Source organism: Erinaceus europaeus, chromosome 2, assembly GCF_950295315.1.
Source record: "Erinaceus europaeus chromosome 2, mEriEur2.1, whole genome shotgun sequence".
NCBI lineage: Eukaryota > Metazoa > Chordata > Mammalia > Eulipotyphla > Erinaceidae > Erinaceus > Erinaceus europaeus.
In genome coordinates, this window is record NC_080163.1 from 42,796,008 (window position 1) to 42,818,007 (window position 22,000).

The following is a 22,000-nucleotide window of genomic DNA, read 5'->3' on the forward strand; positions in this document are numbered from 1 at the left end:
GATAGACCTGCAGACCTGCTTCACTGCCTGTGAAGTGACTCCCCTGCAGGTGGAGAGCCGGGGGCTTGAACCGGGATCCTTACGCCAGCTGGTCCTTGTGCTTCCCAGTGCTACCGCCCAGCCCCCAAGTTTTTTTTAAAAAATATTATTCTAAAAAAAAATTGCATTTCAGTCAATTTCAGATAATGCTGATGGTCCAGGGTCCTAACTTTGAGAATAATTGATCCACAGAAAGCACCTTGGACTCAGTTATGAACAGAGATGTTTACACCCTTAGATCTGATGGAGTCTAACTGGATGATTACCTGGAGCAGACTGAGTTCACAACACAAACCTCTCATTCTGAAATGTTTATTTTCCCATTTGAGAAATGGGGGGGGGGGCACAAAGAAGAAAATACAAAGAAAGAAGGTGGGCAACTCTCTGGTACAGTCAGAAGCCCAGAGACAAAAAGAGTTGGCTGCCTTGTGAAAAGACAGGGGTAGTTGGGAAGGGAAATGAAACTGAAGCAATATCAAGGCCTGTGCCAGGTTACAGCACAAAGCTTGATGTTATAGAGCCAGCACCAAGACTTCACCAGCAGCCCACAGCTCTTAAGAAATTTGACCAGTCCCCAGGCCTGGGCTGTCACTGGTTTGGCAACCTGTTGGTCTGCAGACATCTTTTAACAATCTTGGGTTTAGTCACGTAGATAATGGACTCTTTCTGTTCGAGGTTCCTGCAGAGTCTCTGGTTACTCTTAGGCAGCTAGCAGCTGGTCCATTATCAAGGGCTCACATCCTTCACCAGTAAGGCAATCTGCTCCTGCAGCTGCCGCTCCCCTTCCCAGGCTTTGTTCTGGCTTCGACACCTCAGCAGCTCAGCCTTATGGTCCTGATGATGCATAGGACAGTAGCTCTGTGGTTCACATAGCTCCTGGAAAGGGATAGGTAAGGGATCCTTTAGACTCCTGAACTCTGCCTAATAATTACCATATAATAAAGATGCTACTGGTAGTGCTAAGAAGGGGAAGAAATTTCCTGCTGGTGGGTTTTGCAGAACCTGAAGTGACACACTAAAATCAACCTCCCGAAAGCTGAGCACCCCCTTAGACCCACATGCCCTATCCATTACCGTATATTCTGGAAAGAAGTCTCTGTATCCTCCTCTGAGGACATACAGTTCTGGGTAGTGCAATGCAGGATATTGGTTCAGAGCCCTGTCCTCCACTCTCAAAGACCGGCACCTTTGGAGATAAACCAGAGATGGATGGAGTGGAAAGAAGCCAGGTCAAAACTCTGTGGGCCACTCACCGGACAGGGGGAGGAAGACTATTGCTACCCCTCAAAAGGAACTCCAGATCTCTCCCCCTCTTATTATTTATGTTTATTTCATTTCAATAAATGTGAAATGTTCAGAGAACTAAACCAAATCAGAGACGTAGGAGTCATTACATGTAATATAATAAGCAGTGATGTTTCCAAAGTGCTTCTCACTCCTTGGATTAATAGTTTTCTTTCCAGGTAGAAGTACTTTGCTCTTATGGACAACAGGGATATTGATTTAGAAGGGAAAGTAAATTCTTTCTTCTTCACCACTTCCATTTTTTGAATTGCAGAAACCTCATCTTCCCATTGTCGTAACACCCTACAAACTATAATGGGGGCATTCATCTATTCATGTAGGTTTCTGTCTGAACTAGTCTGGGAAGATACCCTGGGTTTATGTCTCAGCTTAGGATCCAATTCCATTCACACTACCATGGGTAGAAACTCACATTCGAGGACCCCTCTCTGAGGAGAATTCACAGTGGAACACAATGATTATTCTTTTCTGGATATCCACAGGAACAATGGGCTTCTTTAAAAAGAAGTTATATAGTTCTTCTTGACTATACAAGTTTAAGGCTCCCTGTAAAAAAGACAATTTGTAAGTTGTTTTTTTTAAGAGCAAAAGAAAGCAAAACATAACTGTTGTATTATGGTGTTGTTGTTTTTTTTCCTCTCTCTTTAATTGAAACTTTATTTTGGCCTTCAGGATTATCACTGGGGCTTGGTGCCTGCACTATGAATCCACTGCTCATATTGGCTATCTTTTCCCTACTGTTGTTATTGCTGTTGTTGCTATTGGATAGGACAGAGAGGAGGGGAAGACAGAGAAGGGGAGAGAAAAACAGACACCTACAGACCTGCTTCACTGCTTGTGAAGCAACCCCCCTCAGGTGGGGAGCCAGGAACTCGAATCGGGATTCTTGCATGGGTCCGTGCACTTCATGTGATGTGCGTTTAACCTGGTGTACCACCCCACCCCCATTTATTTAAATCTTTTAATTATCTTTATTTGTTGGATAGAGGCAGCCAGAAATTGAGAGGGAAAGGAGATAGGGAGGAAGAGAGATATAGAGACACCTGCAATACTGTTTCACCACTCATAAAGCTTTCCCCGTGTAGGTGGGGACTGAGAGCTCCTACCCAGGTCCTTGCTCATTGAAACATGTGCGCTCAACCAGATGTGCCACCCCCTCCCCTTTTTTTTTAACCAGAACACTGTTCAGCTCTGGCTTATGGTGATACAGGGATTGAACTTGAGACTTTGGAGCCTTAGGCCTGAGAGTCTATTTGCATAACCATTATACTATCTAGCCCATCCTCATGGTATGATTCTCTACAACACTTTTTTTTCTTTTGCCACTGAAGCTTCATGAAGGCTCTGTACCTATAGAATCCTATTACACCTAGTGCATTTATTTATCTATTTATCTATTTATTTATTTGTTTATTTATTTAATGAAGGATAATAGAGGAGAAGGCAATAGAGAGGAGAAGAGATACCACAGCACTGCTCCCATAATAACTCTCTCTCTAATAAGTAAATGAATCTTAAAAGAGAGAAAGAAAAGAAAAGAAAAAGGAGGAGGAGGAGAAGAAGGTGTAAATTTTGCCAATGAACAGAAACAACTCAGACATCATCTCAGGATGTTTGAGCCTTAAAGACTAGACTGTAGTCACTTTTCCTTTTATTTTTATTTTTTGATACAGTCTTGCATATGAAATTAAATGCATCATTTTTTAAAGTTTTTATTTATTAATGAGAAAGATAGGAGGGAGTTGGGCGGTAGCGCAGCAGGTTAAACGCAAGTGGTGCAAAGCACAAGGACAGGCATAAAGATCCCACTTTGAGCCCCTGGCTCCCCACCTGCAGAGGAGTTGCTTCACAAGCTTCTCTCCCCCTCTGTCTTTCCCTATTCTCTCCATTTCTCTCTGTCTTATCCAACAATGACGACAACAATAATAACTACAACAGTAAAACAACAAGGTCAACAAAAGAGAATAATATTAAAAAATATATATATATATATATATATATATATGGAGTTGGGTGGTAGCACAATGGGTTAAGCGCACATGGCACAAAGTGCAAGAACCAGTGTAAGGATCCTGGCTTGAGCCCCCGGCCCCCCACCTGCAGGAGATTCACTTTATCTACCCCCTCTGTCTTTCTGTCTTCTCTCCATTTCTCTCTGTCCTATCCAACAACATCAATAACAACAATAATAACTACAATAATAAAACAAGGGCAGCAAAATGGAATAAATAAATAAATAAATAAATATATAAACACACACACACACACACACACACACACACACACACACACACACACACACGGGACTAAATGCAAGGATGTGGGTTTGAGCCCATAGCTTCCGACCTGCAGGGGGGGATGTTTCACAAGTAGTAAAGCAGGTCTGCAGGTGTTCTCTCTTTCCCTCTCTCTGTTTTCCCCTTTCCTCTCAATTTCTGTCTGTCTTATTCAATAAAATGGAAGAAAATGGCCACCAGGAGCCTCAAATTCAGTGTTGGCACTGAGTCCAATCAATAACCCTGGAGGGAAAAAAAAAAGAAAAGAAAAAAATCAAGACAAAGCAGCTATTTGGGAGGTGGTGCAGTGGATAAAGCATTGGACTCTCAAGAATGAGGTCCCAAATTCAATCCCAAGCAGCGATTATACCAGAGTGATATCTGGTTCTTTCTCTCTCTCCTATCCTTTTCATTAATAAATAAATAAATAAATAAATAAAGTCTTTAAAATAAAAAAAGACAAGACTACAAGTTTTTTTTTTTTTTTTAATTGCCACCAGGGTTATCAATGAGGCTTGGTGCCTATACAACAAATCCACAGGACCTGGCAGCCATTTTTTCCTTTTCTTTTTACATGAAACATCAGAGAGAAATTGAGAGCAGAAGGGAAGAAAGAAAGAAAAAGACATCTACTTTCCTGCTTCACTGCTAGTGAAGCTTTCCTCCTGCAGGTGGGGACCAGGAGCTTGAACCCTGGTGCTTGAGCACGATAATGTGGATGTTCAACTGGGTGTGCCACTACCCGGTCTTGATGTACTACAAGAATTTTTAAGGCAGAAGTCTAATTGTATCTCTATATTTACCCCCAGTACCTAGCACAGTTTGGAATGTAGTAGGTGTTAAATGTTCAGAGAACTAAACCAAGTCAGAGATGTAGGAGTCATTACATGTAATATTATAAGCAGTAATGTTTCCAAAGTGCGTCTCACTCCCTGGATTAATGGTTTTCTTTAATATTTATTTTTTATTTCCTTTTTGTTGCCCTTGTTGTTTTATTGTTGTAGTTATTACTGTTGTTGTTACTGATGTCATCATTGTTGTTGGATAGGACCGAAAGAAATGGAGAGAGGAGGGGAAGACACAGAGGGGGAGAGAAAGATAGACACCTGCAGACCTGCTTCACCACCTGTGAAGTGTCTCCCCTGCTGGTGGGGAGCCGGGGGCTCGAACTGGGATCCTTACACTGGTCCTTGCTCTTTGCTCCACCTGCACTTAACCCGATGCTACCGCCCAACACCTTGGATTAATAGTTTTCTTTCCAGGTAGGAGTACTCTGCTCTTATGGACAACAGGGATATTGATTTAGAAGGGAAAGTAAATTCAAGATGTACAGAATTAAAATGGAAATAAGAACAGACAGCTATGGTGTGCTCCAAATGGATAATTTCTGTCCTGGTTCTAGAGTTCATAGGATCCTTTGTCCACAGATGCTACTCAATAAGGAGTTATTTCCATTTGTTCTCCAGCTAATGTCTCCAATATTACCTCACCTGGATATGTCCTCCTAGATACTCGTACGGATAACGGCAGTCGATGATATAAAACTTCTCAATCAGACCTTGAAACTTCCCTGACAGCAAGGCAGCCACCTGTAGAGAAACTATGAATGAATATTCTGCTTCCTGACACTCTGAGAGAAGAGCTAGTCACACTACGACTAATTTGCATTCACCTAGGATCCCACTGTATCCACAGCCTCCAACATTCCAAATAATTGAAATGTGGCAATGGTTCAGCCCCAAAGTGTGGGATGAAATAGGAAGTAGGTTTTTTGAAAAACCAAGCTAAGTATTGCAAAGACACCAAGAAAATCTATTCAGGCGTGGCTGAAATCCTCCTCTCATAATGGCATCTGAAGTGGCACAGGCAACAGCTAGAGATCCCAATTTGACCAAAAAAAAAAAAAAAAAAAGAGATGGGAAATACTTCCACAACCTTCATTCTAAAGGAAAAAAAGTAGGTCATCCAGAAAAGGATATGGAAGGAAAAGGTTGGTATATGCCCACAGAAGGGAACTTGAGCTACTAGGCTGGGGAAATAGCATAGTGGTTATGCACAAAGACTTTCTTGCCTGAGGCAGCAAAGGTCCCAGGTTCAATCCCTAGCACCACCATAAGCCAGAGTTAAACAGTGATCTAGTGGGGATGGTGTGTAGAGGTGGGGGGGGGGGTGAAGAAAGAGAGAGAAGAAGGAAAGAAGGAAGGAAGGAGTACAGGTAGGAAGGAAGATAAAAAAGAAATGAAGGAAGAAACAAATCACTTGGAATATAAATTGGCTCAACTTTTCTGAAGGAAACTTTGTAAAAATATATAAAAATAAATGTAATTACACTTTGAACCAGCAATTTTTTTTTCTCCCCCAGAACACTGATCAGTTCTCATTTATGGTGGTGCAAAGGATTGAACCTGGTACTTCGGAACCTCAGGCATGAGTTTCTTGGTATAACCACTATGGTATAACCCTGAATCAGCAATCACTAACATCTTAAGTAAACAGAGAAGTACACAAGGATTTGGCATAATAGTAATATAATAGTAATATTTATTTATAATATTTATCTCAACATTGTTTTAAGTTATCAAAACATTATAAATAAGATACTCAGTATTGGAGAAACAAATTACATTTCAACATAATAGAATATTATATAGGCAGTAAAAGGGTATGTAGGCTCATTATTGTTGTTTTGTTTTAGAGATGGAGAAACACAGAAAGAAAGAGAGTGAGAGAGACCACACACTGAAGCTTCCTTCAGTGTGGTGGGTGAGGGCTTGAACCTGGATCATATACAGGGCAAAGCCGCACACTATCCAAGTAAGCTATTTCACCAACCCTATAAAATATTTTTATGTCTTATTAAGTTAATTGCCAGGTTCATCAAGATCCTCTTTTTCTAAAACATGCCAGACTAAAATCTGGGAGGTTAAAAAGAAAATCTTACTAGTGGTCATCTGTAGTGGTGAGATTATGAATAGGACAACCAAATATTTTTTTTCCTTTTTTCTTTCCATCACAAATATTTATAACTTAAAAATGTTATCTTTATTTATTTATTGAATATACAGCCAGAAATCGAGAGGGAAGGGGGAGATAGAGAGAGATAGAGAGACATCTGCAGCACTGCTTCACCGTTCACAAAGCTTTGCCCCCATAGGTGGGGATCAGGTGTTCTCAACCAGGTGTGCCATCACCTGGCCCCCAAAATTTCTAATTTTTTTAAAGTTAAAAACAAAGGCAGAAACTAAGTGGTGTTTCATCTATCTATAAGGATCCAGACTTATATCCATAATCCCCACCTGCAGGGGGAAGCTTCATGAACAGTGAAGCAGTGTTACAAGTCTCTCTCTCCCTTTCCTCCCCTCCTTCTGCCTCTGTCTCTATAAGAAGTGGGGGGGAGGAAGGCCACTGTGGTGAAATCATGGTGCAGACACTGAACCCAAGTAATAACCCTGGTGGCAAATAAAAAGAGAAAGAAAAAGACAAAAACAAAAGAAAAGATAATGTGGCTAAGGAGACTGCAGGCATGAGGTCCTGAGTTTCACCTCTAGCATCTCATGCACCAGAGTGATTCTCTGCAAATCTCAATCTCTCACTCACTAATAAGTAAATATGTCTTTAAAAAAAAGGCAATAGAAGAATAGGAGAAAAAGAGGTCCTTTAATACAACTTCAGTTGAGTAAGGAGTGAACACAGTGAGAGAAATACAAATAGAAGTGCAGATTTTAGGAACAGACCAGACCAGATGATGCCTTATGTAACCAGTTACCATCTTCAGAAATCTACTTACTGTTTCTGGGTTGATGTACTTCAGATCTTGGTGTTTTCCTGACACAGTTGGCAGTGCACACACCTAGAAATACACAAGAGTTGAAAGAACAGCAAGTTTTCTATACCTAATGTTGTTATTAAATATCTATATGTTGTTTCCAAATGACATAAAAACTTCAGATGCCCTAAAAAAAAATCAGGGGCCAGGTGGTAGCGCAGCGGGTTAAGCACACATGGCGCAAAGTACATGGACAGGCATAAGGAATCCAGTTTGAACCACCCCACCCCACCCCGTCCCCACCTGCGGGGGAGTCGCTTCACAAGGGGTGAAACAGGTCTGCAGGTGTCTATCTTTCTCTCTCCCTCTCTGTCTTCCCCTCCTCTCTCCATTTCTCTCCAACAACAACAAGAGCAATGACAACAATAACAATAAATAGAACAACAATGGCAACAAAAATGGAAAAAAAACAGCCTCCAGGAGGAGAGGATTGTAATACAGGCACTAAACCCCAATGATAACCCTGGAGGCAAAATAAATGAATAAAAAATCAGAGGCCAAGCGGTGGTGCACCTGGTTAAGCGCACACATTACAGTGCACAAGGATCCAGGTTCAAGCCCCTGGTTCCCACGTGCAGGGGGAAAACTTCACAAGTGGTGAAGCAGTGTTGCAGGTATCTCTCTGTCTCTCTCCCTCTCTATCTCCCCCTTCCCCTATCAATTTCTCTCTGTTCCTATCCGATAATAAAAGAAAATTTTTTAAAAAGATAATTAAAAAAAAAATCAGTGGTCTCAATAATGTGCACATCCAGCAATATCCTTCCTTCCTCCCTTCCTTCCTTTTCTCTAGCAAGGCTTTCCCTGGGCCTTTTCATGCTTACATGAGTCCACTGCTACAGTGGATTCAAATTTTCAGATAGAGAGTGAGAGATGGAGGCAGGGGAGACGAAAGTAGAAAGAGAAACACCACAGCACTGTTTCAAAACACATGAAGCTTCACCTGTACCTGGTGCTCCCATGTAGTATCTAGGGGCTTGGACCCGGGTCTTTAGGCATGGTAAAATATGCTCTCTACTGAGTGAAATATCTCCCAAGTTCAACAGTCCCTCTTCTAAGTATTGATTATATGGAGCTAAAAATATATACTTCTGGGACTCGGGCAGTAGCGCAGCGGGTTAAGCACTCATGGTGCAAAGTGCAAGGACCAGTGTAAGGATCCTGGTTCAAGCCCCTGGCTCCCCTCCCCACCTGCAGGGCATTTGCTTCATAGGTGGTAAAGCAGGTCTGCAGGTGTCTGTCTTTCTCTCTGTCTTCCCCTCCTCTCTCCATTTCTCTCTGTCCTATCCAACAGCAACGACTTCAATAATAACTACAATAAAACAACAAGGTCAACAAAAGGGAATAAATATTATATATATATATATATATATATACATATATATATGTATATATATATATATATATATAAAATTTGGGGCCTACAAATAGCTCACCTGGGAGTCTGCCTGCTGTATCATGCGTACAGCCCAGTTTCTAGCCTAGCACTCATCACACTGGGAGTTTTTATTGCTGTGTTCTCTCCCCCTATCTATCTCTATCTGAAAAATCAGCCTGGAGCAGTGAAGCCCCAGTAACAACAAAATAATAGTCACATACACTGCCACCAGGAAAACAGCTCAACTGGTAGAATATTGAACTTGCAAGCCTGGGGTTCCTGATTTGATCCCTTAAGTCACATGTAACAGAGTGGTGCTCTGGCTTATAGCTCTCTTTTTCTCTATGTCATGTGAAACTCTCAAATATAATAAGATGATTACTTTGAAAAATAATTCATATTAGGGGCTGGGAAGTGGCACACTCAGTTGAATGTACACAATATGAATATGCAAAGATAGGTTCAAGTCCCTGGTACCGCCTACAGGGAGGTAAGCTTCACAAACGGTGAATCAGTACTGCAGATGTCTCCCTTTCTTCCCCCCACCCTTCAATTTCTGTCTCTAAAAAAAATAAATAAATAAATAAATTGTGATCCAGGAGGTGGCACAGTGGATAAAGTGTTGGGCTCTCAAGCATGAAGTCCTGAGTTCAATCCCCAGCAGCACATGTACCATAGTGATATCCGGTTCTTTTTCTCTCTCCTTTTATCTTTCTAATAAAAAAAATCTTTTAAAAGTAACTAATTAATTAGGGACTAGGTGGTAGCACCGTGGGTTAAGCGTACATGGCACTAAGCCCAAGGACTGGTGTAAGGATCAAGGACTGGTATAAGGATCCGTATTCAAGCCCCCTGCTCCCCACCTACAGGGAATTCGCTACACAAGTGGTGAAGCAGGTTTTCAGGGGTCTATCTTTCTCTCCCTATCCCTTTACTGCCTCTCTTGATTTCTCTCTGTCCTACCCAACAACCACAATAGCAATGACAACAATAATAATGACAACAACAAGGGCAACAAAATGGGAAAGGTGGCCTCCAGGAGCAGTGGATTCAAAGTGCAGGCACCGAGCCCCAGCAATAACCCTGGAGACAAAAAAAAAAATGAAATCCTCCCTTTTGCTACAACTTGGAAGGCACTTAAAGGAATCATTAAGTGAAATAAGCCAGAATAACAAATGTTGGGTGATCTCACTCAAAGGTCTTTAACCCCCTTATAATTTTTTAAAATATATATATTTATTTATTTTCCTTTTTGTTGCCCTTGTTGTTTTTATTGTTGTTGTAGTTATTATTGTTGTTGATGTCATCGTTGTTGGATAGGACAGAGAGAAACAGAAGGAGATGGGGAAGACAGAGAGGGGGAGAGAAAGACAGACACCTGCAGACCTGCTTCACCACCTGTGTGAAGTGACTCCCCTGCAGGTGGGGTGCCGGGGGCTCAAACTGGGATTCTTACACCAGTCCTTGAACTTTGCGCCACCTGTGCTTAACCCGCTGTGCTACCGCCAGACTCCCCACCCCCTTATAATTTCATCCTATTCCCCCTACTCAGTTTTTTTCCTTTGTTTTAAATATTTAATTAATTTATTTATTTACTTACTTAGTTAGTCAGTTATCATTTATGAGAGGGAGTAGGAGAAAGAAAGAATCAGACCTCACTCCAGCACATGTGCTGCTGGGGACTGAACTCGCGACCTCATGCTTGAGTGTCCAATACTTTAGCCACTGCGCCACCTACTGGACTACCTTACCTCCTGTACCACATTGGTTTCTTATGGTAGAGGAAGAATGCAACTTGGTGGAGAGTATGGTGTGCTGACATCTATCATTTTAAGTATGGTCAGAAAGGGCAGGGAGTGGGGCGCAGCACTGTTATTTACACAATAGACTTTCATGCCTGAGTGCTCACAGGTTGCAGTTCAATCTTAAACATTACCATAAGCCATAACTGAGTAGTGCTAATGGTCAAAAGAGAGTAAAGAGGTCAGGTGTTGGTGGGGATCTAGGTTCATGGCCCTGGTCCCCATTTACAAAAGGAAAACTTCATGAGCAGGTGAGTAGTATTGCAGGTATCTCCTTTCTCTCTCTCCCTCTCTCAGTTGAAAGGCACCCTTGAGCAGTGAAACTGCACATGCACAAAGCCTCAGATTTAAAAAACATATATTTATTTTTTTATTGGACAGAGACATAGAGAAACTGAAAGGGGAGGGGGAGATAGAGAGGGAGGGAGACAGAGACACCTGCAGCCCTGCTTCACCACTCACAAAGCTTTCAACCAGCAGGTGGGAACCAGGGGCTTGAACCTGGGTCCTTGCGTACTGTAGTGTGTGCACTTAACCAGGTACCACTGCCTGCCCCAAAGCCTCAGAATTTGCACTCACACAACTTCAATACTGTAGGTAGACTTTTCTTTTTTCATTTCAATTCCAGACATTCAAAGAGGATGAAAGTGAGAAACAGAGAGAAAAGGAGAGATACCACAGCACTGCTGCACTACTGATTGATCTTTCCCTGATATTCAATATTCCTGTGTGGTGTCAGGGTAGTGACTATGTGATTTTAAAAGACTTTTAGTGACTCAGTGAATAAAGCAGTGAACTCTCAGGCATGAGGTCCTGAGTTTAACCCCCAAACATCATGGTAAGAGTGATATTTTGGTTCTCTTTCTTTCTCCCCTCCTTCTCCTCTCTCTCTCAATAATGAATAAATAAGTCATAAAATTTTTTTTAATTGCTAACAGGGTTATTGCTGGGGCTCAATGCTTTCATGATAAATCCATTGATCCCAGCAGACATTTTTTTGTTTTTTAACATTTTTATTTTGATAGGACAGACAGAGAGATTGAGAGTATATGGGGAGGTAGGGGGAGAGAGAGAAAAAGACACTTGCAGACCTGCTTCACCACTTATGAAGTGCCCCCCCCAACCAGGGAGGAGCAGGGCTTGATCCTGAGTCCTCATATGTGCACTTAACAGGGTGCCTTACCACCCAGCCACCAAAAATTGCTTTTTTACATATAAAAAAGTCTCACAATTTTCCTACTGCTTTAGATTTTCCCAGGAAGAATAAGGAATACTGTCTCACTGCAAAGATGTTAACACTTAGATGTGCCACAATAGTACCTCCATATTATCAGAGAGTATTTGGTAAGGCTGCAAAATTAAATTTATTGTCTTCAGAACACACAGTAAAGACTCAGATCCCAAACAGTTAACAGAAACATAGGATAGTTATGACCAAACTCACCTTGGAAAAATCACCAATCAGATGCCCCTGGTTGGAATCTTCCTCTAGCATCTGAATGATATTCACGTCACAGAGAGAGACTGTCTTCTTTAGACATAAGCTCTGAAGATGACAAGATTCCCCCCAGAATCAATCTTTGTGTTAAAGGTTTAAAAACCAAGAAATGGGGCAACTCATTAAATGAAGAAATGTATTAAAATATGCATATATTTTTGATTTTATAATTCTACTTGTTTCATGAAGGAAATAGAAATAAGTACAAATTATGAACTAGAAGGATGACTATGCCAGCATATTTACAATAAAGAAAACCTACATAGCTATTAAATGTTCAACAGTAGGCTCTTTTTTTAAAAAAAAATTATTTACTTATTCCCTTTTGTTTCCCTTGTTGTTATAATTATTGTTGTTGATGTTGTTGTTGTTGGATAGGACAGAGAGAAACAGAGAGAGGAGGGGAAGACGGGAGAGAAAGATAGACACCTGCAGACCTGCTTCACCACTTGTGAAACGACTCCCCTGCAGGTGGGGAGCCGGGGGCTTGAACCAGGATCCTTGTGCTTTGCACCACCTGCGCTTAACCTGCTGCACTACTGCCCAACTTCCTAACAGTAGGCTCTTGGTAAAGTAGATCACACTAAACAAATTATATAATAGAAAGTATGTTACAGACTAATTTCATTGATATGAAATAAGTTCATAACATCATTATAAAGATTAGAAAACAAGGACTTTGTAACAACATTTTTAAGGGATTTAAAAAAATTATTTATTTATTTTCCCTTTTGTTGCCCTTGTTGTTTTTTATTGTTGTTGTAGTTATTATTGTTGTTGTTACTGATGTCATCATTGTTAGATAGGACAGAGAGAAATGGAGAGAGGATGGGAAGACAGAGAGGGGGAGAGAAAGATAGACACCTGCAGACCTGCTTCACCACCTGTAAAGTGACGCCCCTGCAGGTGGGGAGCTAGGGGCTTGAACCAGGATCCTTAAGCCTGCCCTTGCACTTTGCGCCACGTGCGCTTAACCTGCTGCGCTACTGCCTGACTCCCTGTAACAACATTTTTAAAAGAGACAAAGACCACAAGTGTGAAAGCTTCCTCTAATATAGTGGGCACTGGGCTTGAACCTGAGCTGCACAATTATGACAAAGTAGCATACTATCCAAGTAAGCTATTTCACTGGCCTTATAAATACTATTTTAATAAAAGAAAAATGTGTATCTGCATAAAAAATTCTTAAGAACATACATCAAAAGGGTTTGGCTATGGGCTCAGAGTGGACCCTGCCCAGTTTGCAACAGTATTTCTTTTTATTTTATTTATTTTCCATTTTGTTGCCCTTGTTGTTTTATTGTTGCTGTAGTTATGACTGTTGTTGATGTTGTCGTTGTTGGATAGAACAGAGAGAAATGGAGAGAGATGGGGAAGACTGAGAAGGGGGAGAGAAAGACATCTGCAGACCTGCTTCACCGCTTGTGAAGTGACTCCTCTGCAGGTGGGAAGCTGGGGGCTGGAACCAGGATCTTTACGCCGGTCCTTGTGCTTCATGCCATGTGCGCTTAACCCGCTGCACTACCGCCCAACTTCCTGCAACAGTACTTCTAAGGGAGACACCATGGGCCCTGAGCATATCTTCCCCAATCAAACTGAGGACCGGGGACCACAACTAGGCTCAACAGAAGGCACTGGGTATTGGAGTAGTGAGGAACCTGAGGAAGAGCAGGAGGAAAGAGACCCAGGCCCAGCTGGCTACTCCTACTAGTCCCCTGAACCAAGATCCTGAACAAGAGGAGATAGAACTGGCATCAGTAGGGGATGGAGAGTATCTGGTTGCTGACATCCAGGATCACATCCAGGCTCTGAGGCTTCATTTGCCAGACCCACCATTAAAAAGTGAGGATGAAGATGATGAGGAGAATGCTACAGCCTTAAACAACCACAGCTCCTTTCCCATGGACCCAGAATATGTAGAGTTAGTGAAAAGGACAATGGCTGGAGTAAGCGTGCTTGTGCCAGGGGTTCCCGCTTGGGCTCAGGAGATAGCAGACACCCAGTGGGAAGATGTGGTACAGAAGACCCTCCAAGCCTGGCAGGCATCCCCTGCCTGGAAGTGACCACCCTGAGAGCTGCCATATCTCCCTGCATTCCAGGCCAGAACCAGCACAGAACTGAATTATGTATACATCCCTGGTTGTTACAGCGATCTCCACCCTTCCCACCTCCCTTCCCATATGTCAAATCAGACTTCTTCTCAGAGACCCCCTTTATTCAGTTCTGTATATATGGGGACATTGGCCCTAACCAAACCCACCTTAGCATGTATTACTCTGTGGAGAATAAAGCACCTTATGTACAAAAAATAAAAGAACATACATCAAATGTCTATAGTCATTATCTCTGGCCTTATGGTATTATAGGCCTTTACAATGAGTTTCTTTTACTTATCTGTATTTTCCTTTATTTTTGCCTCCAGGATTATCGCTGGGGCTCAGTGCCTGCACTACGAATCCACTGCTCCTGGAGGTTATTTTCCCCTTTTGTTGCCCTTGTTGTTTATTGTTGTTGTGGTTATTATTGTTGTTGTGATTACTGTTTTATTGTTGTTAGATAGGACAGAGAAATGAAAAGAGGAGGGGAAGACAGAGAGAGAAAAAGACAGACACCTGCAGACCTGCTTCACCGCCCATGAAGCAAACCCACTGCAGGTGGGGAGCTGGGGGCTTGAACCGGGATCCTTAAGGTAGTCCTTGCACTTCGTGCCATGTGCACTTAACCCACTACACTACCGCCCAGCCCCCTATCTGTATTTTTTATGATATGATATTTTATAAAAAGTCAAGTATATTGATTTTTTTTTAAATCTTTTTATTAAACCTAGATTCTTTTTTCCCCTTTTGTTGCCCTTGTTGTTGTATTGTTGTTGTTGTTATTAATGTCATCATTACTGGATAGGAAGGACAGAGAGAAATGGAGAGAGGAGGGGAAGACAGAGAGGGGGAGAGAAAGATAGACACCTGCAGACATGCTTCACCACTTGTGAAGTGACTCCCCTGCAGGTGGGGAGCTGGGGGCTCGAACCTGGATCCTTACTCTGGTCCTTGCGCTTGGCACCATGTGCGCTTAACCCACTGTGCTACCGCCCAACCTAGTATATTGATATTTTTAAAAAGAGGGGTATGGTAGCCTGAAGATAGTTTATCAAGTGGTGCATATATCTTAACCAAGTATAAGGCCCTGGCTTGATACCCAGTAGCATATGTAAGCATCATATATTGTCTCTGAACTTAAAAAAGAGGATTGGAGGCAAAATGCACACATTATCATTAGCGAGGGCCTAAGCTTGAACCTTCAGTCCCTACCTGCAGTGAGGTTGCCTCATGAATGGGAGGAATGCTGCAGATATCTCTCCTTCCCTCTGGCTCTCTCCCTTTCATCCTCTATCAAAAAGAAATGCAGCTGTGTCAAATTCAGTGCCTGCCCAACCAATGGCAGGCACTGGTCCAAAAGACTGCCATAGTAATATGGTAAGTTATGGGCCCTGATTCCCTCTCCTTGGCCTCAAGGATAAATTTGGTTACAGACACTGAGCAAAATAAAAAAACAAAAACAAAAAAATGAAGAGGAGGAGGAGGAAAGAGAAGAAGGAGGAGAAGAAGTTGCTGGGAGCAGTGGAGTCATGCAGGTACTAAGTCCCAACGATAATGCTGGTGGAAAGAAAGAAAGAGAGAAAGAAAGAAAGAGAGAGAGAAAGAAAGAAAGAAAGAAAGAAAGAAAGAAAGAAAGAAAGAGAAAGAAAGAAAGAAAGGGGGGTCAGGTGGTAGCGCAGCGGGTTAAGCGCACATGGCGAAAAAAGCAAGGATCCCGGTTCAAGCCCCTGGCTCCCCACTTGCAGGGGAGTCGCTTCATAGGTGGTGAGGCAGGTCTGCAGTTGTCTATCTCTCTCTTCCTCTCTGTCTTTCCCTCTTCTCTCCATTTCTCTCTGTCCTATCTAACAACATCAATGGCAATGATAATAATAACCACAACGATAAAAACCAGGGTAACAAAAACAAAAGGAAAAAAACTGGCCTCCAGGAGGGGCAGTGGATTCGTGGTGCAGGCACCGAGCCCCAGCAATAACCCTGGAGACAAAAAAAAAAAAAGGAAGGAAGGAACAAAGGAAGATGGGAGCTGGGCGGTGGCGCAGCGGGTTAAGTGCACATGGCGCGAAACACAAGGACCAGAGTAAGGATCTCAGTTCAAGCCTCCAGCTCCTCACCTGCAGGGGGTTGGTTCACTTCACAGGCAGTGAGGTGACTATCTGCAGGTGTCTATCTTTCTCTCCCCTCTCTGTCTTCCCCTCCTCTCTCCATTTTCTCTGTCCTATTCAACAACAATTACAACAATGATAAACAACAAGGACAACAAAAGGGGAAAAATAAAAAATAAAGTCTCTAAAAAAAAGAAAGAAAGCGTGGTCTGGGAGGTGGTGAGGTGGATAAAGCGTTGGACTCTCGAAGCATGAGGTCCTGAATTGAATCCCCAGCAGCACATGTACCAGAGAAATGTCTGGTGCTTTCTCTCTCTCTCCTCCTATATGTCTCATGAATAAATAAATAAAATCTTTAAAAAAAAAAAAAAGAAAGGAAGGAAGAGAGAGAGGGAGGGAGGGAGGGAGGAAGGAAAGTAGGTAGGTAGAGAGAAAGAAAGGAAGGTAGGTTGGTTGGGAAGACAAACATCATTTCCAACATTACAATACAGCATGTATTACTAACATCTCATATTTGAATGCAGACGTAGAAAAGACAAGAAGATGATGGAAAACGCAAAGAGATAAAACTAAAAATAGCGGGAGTTGGGTGCAGCACAGTGGGTTAAGCGCAGGTGGCGCAAAGTGCAAGACGGTGGAAGGATCCCTGTTAGAGCCCCTGGCTCTCCAGCTGCAGGGGTCACTTCAAAAGCGGTGAAGCAGGTCTGCAGGTGTCTTCCTCTCCCCCTCTCTGTCTTCCCCCACTCTCTCCATTTCTCTTTGTCCGACCTAACAACAACAACATCAATAACAACAATAACTACAATAACAATAAAAAACAAGGGCAACAAAGGGGAAAATAAATAATAATAATAAAAAAAGATACATCAAAGCAATCCTCATTCCAGAAAAACAGAGAAGACAATGAGGTAGATTTTTTAAATTCTCATCTTTTTGTTTCTGACGAACAAGGGTCTCATGCATGATTTCAGAGTTCCTAGGATACTTTTTCATTCAGACAGAAAGCAAGAGATATCACATCACTAAAGCTAGCCATTACCCCACCCCATGCTGTAGCACTCGCACACAGCACCAGAGCTCAACCCTGGGTATCTCACAAGCCAGGTGTCCTACCTGGTAAGCTGTTCATTCCTCTGGTCCCCAGAGTCTCATCTTAAAAGGTTCTTACCTTCCCAAGTTGTTTGTAATCAGAACAATACTTCTTTTTCACTTTATCTGGTATTGGATTATTCTTGAATTTTGCCACCTGCTTCAGTCTTGGACTATTCAAATTCTCTGGCAATGAAGGAGAACGATGCAAACAGCTTCTGTTCAGAGATGCCTGTTTGGGAATATCAACATCCTAGGTTCTTACTCCTCAAAGAGTATTGTGTAGGCCAGAAGCATGAACATCTCCTGGGAATTTATCCCACCTCACCCCAGACCTACTAAATTAAAACCTGTATTTTAGCAAGAGGTCTTGCAGTGCATGTGCCAATATAATGCTCTGGTTCTCTCTTTTGCATATGAAATTCTTCTTCCCTTTTTTTTTTTTTGTATTGCCACCAGGGTTGTTGCTGGGGTTCAGTGTCTGTACACAAATCCACCATTCCCAACGGTCATTTTTCCTTTTATTTTTTGAAATAGTCTTGCATATGAAATTAAATGCATCATTTTTTAAGTTTTTATTTATTAATGAGAAAGACAGAAGGAGAGAGTCAGGCAGTAGCACAGTGGGTTAAGTGCAGGTGGTGTAAAGCACAAGGAACGGCAAAAAGATCCCAGTTCCAGCCCCCAGCTCCCCACCTGCAGGGGAGTCGCTTTACAAGCGGTGAAGCAGGTCTGCAGGTGTCTCTCTTTCTCTCCCCCTCTGTCTACCCCTCCTCTCTCTATTTCTCTCTGTCCTATCCAACAACGACAACAACAATAATACAAGGTTGCCTAGTCACTGAGCCGCCGCTGACAACTCAGCAGCTTCCCCCTTGAGCCCCCTCACTTCCTGACGCGCTCTGTCCGCCCCACCTGCCTTCTCCTGCTGCCTCGGTTTCCACCGAGGAAAAGGAATCATAGCGTATGTCCGCTATCCAGAACCTCCACTCTTTCAACCCCTTTGCTGATGCAAGTTAAGAGTGACCACCTGCTTCCTGCTGGCACTGAGGATTATATCCATATAAAAATTCAACAGAGAAATGGCAGGAAGACCCTTAATACTGTCCAAGGGATCGCTGATGATTACGATAAACAGAAACTAGTGAAGGTGTTTAAGAAGAAATTTGCCTGCAATGGTATTGTAATTGAGCATCCAGAATATCGAGAATTCAGCCACAGGGTGAACAGCGCAAGAACGTATGCCAGTTCCTTGTTGAGATTGGGCTGGCTAAGGACGACCACCTGAAGGTTCATGGGTTAAGCGCTTTCTGCTCACTAAAGCTTAAGTAAGGATTTCCTTGCAGTGAGTAGAATTTCTCTTCTGTCCCTTGTCACAAGTTTAAACACGTCACAGCTTGTATAATGTAACTATTTGGGATCTGCTTTTAACTGCAATAAATTAAAAAGAGCCAAAAAAAAAAAAAAAAGGTCAACAAAAGAGAACAAATAAATATTAATATATATATATATATGAAGTCAGGCGGTAGTGCAGCGAGTTAAGTGCAGGTGGCGTGAAGTGCAAGGACCGGCCTAAGGAGGAAGGTATCATTCTAGCAAGGACTGAACTCAGGACCTCATGCTTCAGAGTTAGCTCCCAGACTGTCAATCTAATTATTTATCAACATGAGAGAGAACCAGAACATTAGCTCTGGCACATACTATACCAGGGATCAAACTCAGGACTTCCTGCCTTTGTTTCTTCTCTCCATCTTTTCCCCAACCCCCTTCTCTCTTTCAACCACAGCACTGCTCAGCTTTAGCTTATGGTAGTGCAAGAGATTGACCCTCAGAATCTCAAGTATGAAAGTCTTCTGCATAACCACTATGCTGGCTCCTCAGCCCAAGGAAAAAAGTTATAGAAATGGATAAATATAGTCACAACAAGTAATTACTATTACTGAACTGAAATGTTAAAATAGAAATTTCTGGGAGTCGGGTGGTAGCGCAGCGGGTTAAGAGCACGTGGCACAAAGTGCAAGGACCTGTGTAAGGATCCCAGTTCGAGCCCCCAGCTCCCCACCTGCAGGAGAGTCACTTCACAAGGGTGAAGCAGGTCTGCAGGTGTCTGTCTTTCTTTCCCTCTGTCTTCCCCTCCTCTCTCCATTTCTCTCTGTCCTAACCAACAACTACAATATCAATAATAACTACAACAATAAAAACCAAGGGTAACAAAAGGGCTGAGAAGAGAGCATAATGGTTATGCAAAATAATTTCATGCCCTAGGCTCCAAGGTCCCAAGTTCAATCCCCAGCACCACCATAAAAGAGCAGTGCAGTGTGTGCCCCCTTCTCTCTTTCTCTCTCTCTCTCTCTTTCTGTCTCTCTCTCTGTGTGTGTATGTGTGTATTTCTCTCTGTATCTCTCTCATTAAAATAAATAAGTAAAAAAAATTAAAACGATGAAGTATGAAAACTGCAGAGGCTGGCATACTGAACCAAAGTAAAGACTCTGGGGTGGGTGGGGGTGAGGGCTCAGGTCCTGGAACATGATGGCAAAGGAGGACCTAGTGAGGACTGTATTGTTATGTGGAAATGTTATATATGTATAAACTATTGTGTTTTACTCTAGACTGTAAACCATTAATCCCCCAATAAAGAAATTTTTAAAAAATTTTACAGAAAAAGTAATGCAGAGGTATCATCAGAGAGCACTTACATTGATCTCTTCTTTATCATTCAAGGAAAATTCCATCAGTTCATCTGAAATCTCCTCTGCCTGGTTTTCTAGTCGATCCAATTTTCGAACTGTAATGGGACTGCCCAGATATTTCATCTCACTTTCCATCAAGTTTCCATTGTTCTATCAAGTATATTGACAATATTTTTAAAACTCATGGATGTATCCCAAAATCTTACCTTACATCATATACAAACAACTAAAAATGAACCAAGTTTTATTAAATACAACAACTAAAACTCTTAAATGAAAATGTGGGAGGAAAGCTTCATGATATTGGATTTAACAATGGTCTCTAGGACATGAGACAAAAGCACAGAAAACAAATGAAAAAAATGAATACATTAGACTTCACTAAATTAGAACTTTTTGCACAACAATATTATCAAGAAACTACAAAGGCAACCTGCAGAATGGGAAAAATATATGCAAGAGGTTAATGTCCAGAATATACAATGAATTCCTATAACTTAACAACAACCAGAACAGTGTTGGGTGGTGGTGTACCCAGTTGAACACACATGTTACAATGTACAAGGACTGGGGTTCAACCCCCCAAGCCGCTACCTATAGAGAGAAAACTTCTTGAGTGGCAAAGTGGTGCTCCAGGAGTTTCTTTGTCTCTCTTCTTCTCTATCTTCCCCTTCCCTCTTAATTTCTCTCTGACTCTATCCAATAAGTAAATAAATAAGAAAAATGAGAAATGTTACACATGTACAAACTAGTATATTTTCCCACTTCTTTGGGGTGTATACACAGAAATGGAATAGTTTGGCTATATGAGACTTACATATTTATTATTTTGAGGAAATATACTATAGGAAAAGAAGAAAAGAAAAAATGGCCACCAGGAGCAGTGGATTCATAGTGCCTCCAGCACTATGGATTCATAGTGAGCTCCAGCAACTGTAAACAAAAAATAAAGATGAGGCAGAAGTCCAAATAGTCTTATGCATTCATGGGAGCCACAGGAACAGAAATAAGGAATGCTGGAGGCCAGAGGCACTAGTACAAATTGGACTTCAATACTATTTCCTAGAAGTTGATTTAAAACCTCCATCACCATCTGATCAACAAGACCAACTTTGAGGGACCTTCCTTGCTCATACCAAATCAGTCCCTTCTGCTCCTTCGCCTTAGACTTGACGTTTTAGATTAGTTCTAATCTCATTGTAGCTAGATGTAATCATCTTTTGATATTTTAGCTGAAACATTGTGGAGGGTGGGGAGAAAGTGCCCTCTTGTGACCTGGGAGGTGGTACTGTCAGCAGAGTGTTGGACTCTCAAGTACGAGTCCCAAGTTCAGTCCCTTGGCATTACATATGACAGAGTGATGCTCTGTTTTTATCTCTCTCTCCTTTTTTCTCTTTCTCCTTAACTAATAAGTAAAATTTTAAGAAATAATAATAAAAAGGCTTTCTCACAGGGTTAAAATTAGAATCCAAATATCTTAAGTCCATAGTCTAGTAAAATCAAGGAAGGGTCATGGATATAGCTTAGTGCACTAGACTACTAGAATTGCATGTACTCTATCATAGATATAAGTAACTATTAAAAAAATTGGACAAAGGCAGGGGAAGTAGTATAATGGTTATACAGACTCTCATGCCTGAAGACTCTGAGGTCACCACAACGCAGAGTTGAGCAGTGCTCTGGGAGAGAGAGGAAGGAAGGAAGGAAGGAAGGGAGGGAGGGAGGAAGGGAGGGGGAGGGAGGAAGTGAGGGGAAGATGGAAAGAAGAAGCAAGGAAGGAAGGAAGAAAGGGAGGGAGGGGACCAATCTAGGAGTGCTAGACACTCAAGGATGAGGTCCAGCGTTTAACCCCCAGCAGTACATGTACCAGAATGACGTCTAGTACTAATTCTCTCTCCTCCCCTC

General features: G+C 42.0%; 1 protein-coding gene, 1 non-coding gene and 2 pseudogenes across 6 annotated transcripts in view; 3 read left to right on the forward strand and 1 right to left on the reverse strand.

Annotated features, from left to right (window-relative positions):
• Positions 1-335: 335 nt before the first annotated feature.
• Positions 336-22,000, reverse strand: part of CDC25C (cell division cycle 25C) — a 53,126-nt gene continuing 31,461 nt past the window's right edge. For 4 of the 5 annotated variants that reach the window (XM_060178873.1, XM_060178861.1, XM_060178854.1 and 1 more), the window contains 8 exons: positions 20,102-20,245; positions 17,488-17,640; positions 12,068-12,169; positions 7,408-7,470; positions 5,111-5,209; positions 1,757-1,890; positions 1,114-1,225; positions 336-915 (listed from right to left, as the gene is read on the reverse strand). In XM_060178873.1, coding sequence (XP_060034856.1) covers positions 766-915; positions 1,114-1,225; positions 1,757-1,890; positions 5,111-5,209; positions 7,408-7,470; positions 12,068-12,169; positions 17,488-17,640; positions 20,102-20,245 — 957 coding nt within the window. In that variant the 3' untranslated portion in view covers positions 336-765. The remainder of the gene's footprint in view (positions 916-1,113; positions 1,226-1,756; positions 1,891-5,110; positions 5,210-7,407; positions 7,471-12,067; positions 12,170-17,487; positions 17,641-20,101; positions 20,246-22,000) is intronic. The other variant, XM_060178868.1, reaches the window with a different exon arrangement.
• Positions 13,452-14,342, forward strand: LOC103108606 (male-enhanced antigen 1-like; annotated as a pseudogene).
• On the forward strand, positions 15,522-15,656 carry LOC132537372 (small nucleolar RNA SNORA5). The gene has a single exon (XR_009548813.1). It is a non-coding gene; the product is annotated as a small nucleolar RNA SNORA5 (small nucleolar RNA).
• On the forward strand, positions 18,368-19,017 carry LOC103108604 (eukaryotic translation initiation factor 1-like; annotated as a pseudogene).